The sequence below is a fragment of the Myotis lucifugus genome, unplaced genomic scaffold (genome assembly GCF_000147115.1).
Source record: "Myotis lucifugus unplaced genomic scaffold, Myoluc2.0 scaffold_41, whole genome shotgun sequence".
NCBI classification, from domain to species: Eukaryota; Metazoa; Chordata; class Mammalia; order Chiroptera; family Vespertilionidae; genus Myotis; species Myotis lucifugus.
In genome coordinates, this window is record NW_005871089.1 from 5,194,317 (window position 1) to 5,200,443 (window position 6,127).

At 53.8% G+C, this 6,127-nt stretch overlaps 1 protein-coding gene across 1 annotated transcript in view; it reads left to right on the forward strand.

The window, feature by feature from the left end:
- Positions 1–6,127, forward strand: part of CCDC33 (coiled-coil domain containing 33) — a 105,025-nt gene that overhangs the window by 1,607 nt on the left and 97,291 nt on the right. Inside the window, exon 2 of the mRNA XM_006087941.1 lies at positions 5,274–5,437. Coding sequence (XP_006088003.1) covers positions 5,274–5,437 — 164 coding nt within the window. The remainder of the gene's footprint in view (positions 1–5,273; positions 5,438–6,127) is intronic.

Genomic DNA, 6,127 nt, shown 5'->3' on the forward strand with positions numbered 1-6,127 from the left:
CCCGCCCCCTGGTGGTCCAGCACACGTCATAAGCAAAGTGATCGGTGTCCTGGTTGAACTCCCATGGGGACAATTTGCATATTAAGGCTTTTATATATGTAGGTTACCCTTTGACTTTGGGTGTCTGTGGTTCCTGGGTGCCCTCTACCCCACAGCTGGCTCCTCTGCTGCTCCTCTCTTGACCACACCCTCCCCCTTTAAGCCTCCTTCTGGTAAGTCACACACTGGGCACCAGGCACCAGGCACCAGGCTGGCCTGACCTGGGGGCCCTGAGCTGCCAACTGGTTCCTGAAGCTCACTGCCACCTGCCCACCTGAGCTGAATGAGGGAGGAAGGGAAGATTCAGGAAATGTGGGTGGAAGGAAGAATGCCCTAAGGAAGAGCTGGATTTATTTGACTCACAGCTTTAGGAAACAGAATCCCCTGTAAGGATGTTCATAATGTATATATAGTATTACATATTCATATTTCTTCTTTGGTGAATCCTCCACTCATGGCGGAGATGCTTATAGATTTCAGAGTTCTTTGTGTATTAGGGATATTCATACATTTATATAAATTGCAAGTATTTTCTCCTGTTTGTCCTTTCCTTGTATTATGGTGAAATTTGGACCATTGTAGAAGTTGGTATAGATTTTTTTTTAGTCACCAAATCTATTAATCCTTCTCTTTATTTCTGACTTTTGTGTCATCTTTTAAAAAGCCTCTCCTGCTCCAAACACCACAACTTCTTGCTAGTGCCAATGAGTACTGGCTACTGGGGTATGAGCCCGAGGGTGTATGGATACACTGTGGCCCAGTGAGAGCAGGTTATACCCGAAGAAGGCTGGCAGCGCAGAGCAGGGACAGCAGAGAGTGCAGGCAGACAGACCTGTTCCCATTCCCAGCTCTGCCGTGAGCTCCGCTGTCTCCTTGGTGCAAGTGCAAGAACTTTCTGTCCCAAGGCCTGGTGCCTGCTTCCTCAGCTATGAAAGAGCCTTCGTGGCCACTATGACTCCCAGGCGAGTTTAGAGGCTGCAACTAGAAGGAACATGAGGAACCACTTTCAACTCAAAGCCCTTGTGATACAACTGGAGAAACTGAGGCTCCTGGAGTCTAATAATTTGTCCAAATTACTGATCAGAGGCAGTCAGACCTCATGTCTCCCAAGCCAGCGATCCCTCCTCTGGCCCCTGGCTTTCAGATGCAGGGCCCTTCTGGAGGTGGAACTGAGCTTCCTGCCACCCAGATTGCTGGGGCAGAGGGGTGGCAGCGGGCAGGATCTGGAGGAACAGAAGGATCTGTCTCCCCACCAGGGCCAATTTAAGCCCCAGCCCTGGAAGCTGAAGCAACCAGCCATGAATTTCTTCACTGCTGGTGCAGTCTTCCTACTCCCACCCTTGTCTCCTCCCCACAGCACATACATCCCAAAATAGGCAGCCCCTGGTCCCTCGGGACATTTGCAGGCTAATCCTGGCTTATTAGGTATTGGAATTAGAACCTTCTGAGCTAGCTGTGTGCCAGGCCCTGGTAGAGGAGCTGAGAGGGCTGCTTTGTATGCTGACCAAGACCCTATCTGCACCCCAGCCGTGTTGGGGGGCTAACCAATGGAGAGTAAGCTAATGGCAGTACCCAGCTCTGCCGTCAGCCTACAGGGAGTATATTCAGGAAGTGAACTCCCTCCCCAGGGTTCATTCATCTCACCCCCATGATGGGTCTGTGGGACCTGAGACTGAGAGAGATTTCATCATCACCCACAGTTTACTTTGCTCCCTGACATGTAACTCAGCACGTGCATTTTCTTTTCCCTGATAATTTCTTCAGTGTATGCCAGGGAGGATGGGGGTAGAGAGAGGACATTGGTCCTGAAGCAGGGAAGGCAGAAAGGTTGGCCCACCAACCCCCTTCGTGGCCTCCCACCTGGCCCCAGGCTCCCTGGCCCTGGGCTCAGACTGCCCAGTGGGCATGTGCCCGCAGGCCTCAGCACCAGGCACCACCTGGTATTTGGCCTCATGCCCAGAGTGAAGCACAAGCAGTTCTCTCCCAAACCCCTGCCAGCTTTACCTCCCCAAGGCGAGGCACAGCAGAGGCAGAGGAAGGAGAGGACAGGGAGGGGCACAACTTAAGGTCTGGTCTGCAAAATGCCTGGCTGGGCTCTGGGGTTGCCAGGTAGTCAGTGAGAGCTCTTAGGCCATTCAGCTGGGCCCTCATTTCTGGGGCCCTGGGGAACTTTTGACAGGCCCTGTACCCCCACAGCAACAAGGGTGCTGGGGCCACCGTCACAGGCTGCTCTTAGGAATCTGGGGGTGGGAGAGATATTAGTTGGCTCTCCTGACCTCATTGCAGGAACCTTAGGCTAATTACTGGGAAGACGGCATTACAAGCCATTCCAGATTTACCCTTGACCAGGTGGGAAAATTAAGGCTCAGAGAGGTGGTGCAGAGAGCTGGGGGCAGAGCCGAGCTAAAACGTAGGTCTCTAGACCCCCAAGCTCTCTACACCACCAAACCAGAACAGCAAACCTGCTGGGGAGTGCATGGGGGGCGGGGGAGGGGCTATGGGGTAGCAGTGAGGGTGGAACCTTGGAAAGGCAGCATCTCAGACTATGGTGGCTCTGTGGTTGTTCCCACCCCTCCCCCCTCCATGGGGCAGGGGTTCCTTCTGCTGACCTCCCTCCCCCTCTTCCTATCCTGTCCTGGAAGAGGAATAGCGGGGAGGAGGAGAGGTAGCTCAGCAACCCTTCAGACAGTGATGGGGCCTGCTGGGTCCTGAGGTGGGGGTTGCCTCAGTCAGAAGAAGGGGAGGGATCTCTTGGTAGGGCTGGCACTTTGGGGGCTGGGGATGGGATTCTCACCTCCTAATTAGGCATCGCGTTAGGCCAGGATCCAGCCTGTACCAGGAAGGCCTTTTGGATAGTAAGTCAGACGTGCAGGAAGTAAGGGAGCAAGCCACAGGGATGGGCATATAGGGAAGAGCGTGCCTGGGAGGGACGGCCAGGGAAAAGGCGGTGAGGCAGGAGTCACCTGGGTGTGTGCGAGAGACCTCCAGGAGGCTAGTGTGGCTCGAGTGAGTGGCCAAGGGCCTCGGGATGAGGTGAGGTCAGTTTCCCCTGCCCGAGCCCCCAGGTCCTTACAGTACTGTGAGGCCCTGAGTGAAGTGAGGAGGTGCTGCAGGATTTGAGCAGAGGAGTGATGTGGTCGGTTCAAAATCTGTAAAGATTTATTCTGGCTGCTCTGTGAGGTGGGCAGGGCAGAAGACAGTCAGAGGGGAACAAGAAAGCTATTAAGAATCAAATACAGAAACCCATTGTTTTGGCCCTCAGTGCTGGAAGTGCAGACCGTGAGAAGGGGTCAGATTCTAGACATGGTTTGAAGGTAGGGCTGGCAGGACATGCTGACGGATTGGAGTACCTCGGGGCTCATGTTTGTGGTCACCCCACACCACCGTTGTGAGAAGTGAATGCAGTAACAGCTCTTCCTGTTCCCTAGTCTCGAGGCTTCCAGAAACCAGGAGCCACTGTGCCTAGGACCCCAGGCTCAGGGTGGAAACAGTGTGTGGGCACCTAGGCCATCACATAGGAAGCCGGGTGGGTTCCAGGCAGGCTGGTTCCAGCCCTCATTGTCCAGTTGGAGAAAATGGCTCTCAGAAATGACTGATTTGGGGTTTAAACCCAGCTCTCCTGACACGTATCAGGACAGAGCCAGAGTACCCACCCTGCCGGGGCTGCTACAGCACAAAGCCCACCCAGGACCAGACCCTCAGCCTCCCCTCTATGTAATAGATCATTGTTCTCAATGGTCTCCACAGACCCCCCCTCTCTGAAGACTCCCCACCTTACCAGGCTGCCCTGAAATGCAGGCTTTGATAAGCTGAGTTTTCCAGATAAGAGGGTCAGCTCCCAGTGGCCCCCTAGTGCACCATCTCCAACCTGAAGAGGCCCACTGTTCCTCTCTCCCAGACAGAAGGCCCCTCACATCAGCTGGTGCCAATTAATAAGCAAGAGAGAGGAAGGGTGGGGTGGCCTCCTGCCAGGTTAATCTGAGTCAACTGTGTCAATGTCAGTTCCAGGCACTGGGAGAGCGTCAGTGGTTCAGTGCAGGGAGAGGACCCAGATACCCAAGTCACAGCATCCCCATGTCCACACCCTCCCCACCCCAGTGTTTTACTTGATTCTTAAATGCTTTCTTGTTCATTCACCCATATATGCCCGGCTCTGCCACATCCTGTGACTCCCTGAAGCCTCCAGAGACACTCTGAGCCTGCCCTGGGTCTCAGAATGCTCTGCCCCCTCCCACTCAGCTGCCTCGGCTCCACTGTTCTGCTTTCCCGCTTGTCCTCCCTGCTTCACCCACACGAATTCTCCCAACCCTTTAAGGCAGGGGTCCTCAAACTACGGGCCACATGCAAATACAAATGTTGTATTTGTTTCCGTTTTGTTTTTTTACTTCAAAATAAGATATGTGCAGTGTGCATAGGAATTTGTTCATAGGTTTTTTTAAACTATAGTCCGGCCCTCCAACGGTCTGAGGGACAGTGAACTGGCCCCCTGTTTAAAAAGGTTGAGCACCCCTGCTTTAAGGCCTCTTCTTCCAGCTGCCTTCCCTGACTGCCCCAATCTGTGGCTTTTGTCTCCTCTCAGCAGCTCTCATCACCATGATCCTTTGGGCCATGAATCCACAAACTATTGAGTTATTGAACCCTTGCATATGAGTTGCTTGGGGCAACCAGTTCAGGAGGCCACATGTGGGTAGGCACCTCTCTCCTCCTTCCTGGTCCACGGGGTTCTCTAGGCTGAAGATAGACCAGGCATCTGGGACAGACAAATCATTCATCTTCATTAAGGCATTGGGTGGCTCCCATGGATAAGCTTTGTAAACTGTACAGTGCAGTGCACAGGGGGACCTGAGATGGACTGGGTGGGGTTATAGGAGAGACAGAAGAAGGTCAACTGCTAGGACCTCAAAAGCAGGAGGAGTATGACAGGCAGGTACCTGCAAAAGTCAGGGCTTAGAGGTGGGACTGGACTTGAAAGGTGAGGTGGCCTCTCTCATTCTGCAAGAAATGATGGATCCAGGACATGGGGAGAGGCAGGAGGGAAACTGGGAGAGATGTGGGCTGTGGGGCAGAGGTAGGGAGAAAATGGGTTCAAAGACGACTGCCCCTTTGGGAACCATAGTTACACACTGGGTAGGGGAGTGATAGAGGGAAATGGCTACTTGGAGAGGAGATATGAGAGGACAAGAGGTACCAGGAGGCAGTAAGAAGAGGCCACTCAGCCCTGGCTCTCTCCACAGGTCACCGAGGGCCCAGAAGACTCCCCAGACACCACTCAGACTGTGGAATCTGTCATCAGCCACCTGTCTCCTTCTAATAAGGAGACTATCACGGTCACTCTCCATGGGGCCACCAACCTTCCTGCCTGCAAAGATGGCTCTGAGCCGTGGCCCTACGTAGTAGTGTAAGTAGCTGCTGAGAGTGGGTCGGGGCCTGGTGTCCACTGGAGTAGAAACCAGAGCGTGGTTATTTAGAACATGAGCACCCAAAGGTTTGGGGCTGGGACTGTGATACCCAGAGGGAACGCCAAGTGTGCATCACACAGGGGCTGGGTGACTGCAAATGTGAGGCCTGGCATCTTCCTGCTGCATGGAAGGTGCTCGCCAGGGCTAGGGAAGAAAGAGCAGGCCACTCCTTGATCCCATAATTCACTGGGCTGGGCTTGGACACCACCTGACCTTAGGGGCAAGGCCCCTGGATGCAGAGGCCTGGGCTAGGCTCAGTGAGGGGTGAAGGTGGTCAAAGGAAGGAGAAGTCCCGGGCCTTACCTCTCCCAGACTCTCGGTGCCCCATCCTACCATCCTCCTCCTTGGCCTCCCCCTACTCTCTGGTCATTTCTATCACAGGGACTTCTCTAGTTCTTGTCTTTTAATGCACTGCCATGTCCCCTCCAGCTAGCTGCGGTCAGGGTACACACTTCTCATAGCTTGATATCCGAGTGAGGTCCGGCCGTGCCATGCCTGCTGGCCAACCTCATGGAGCTCACTTCTCTAAAATGGCATCAAAGGCTAAAGAGTCTCCACCAACCCACCTGTCCATCGCATGTTGAACCTTTGCTCAATTAGATTATAGAGCACTTCCCGTGGTTTCCTCG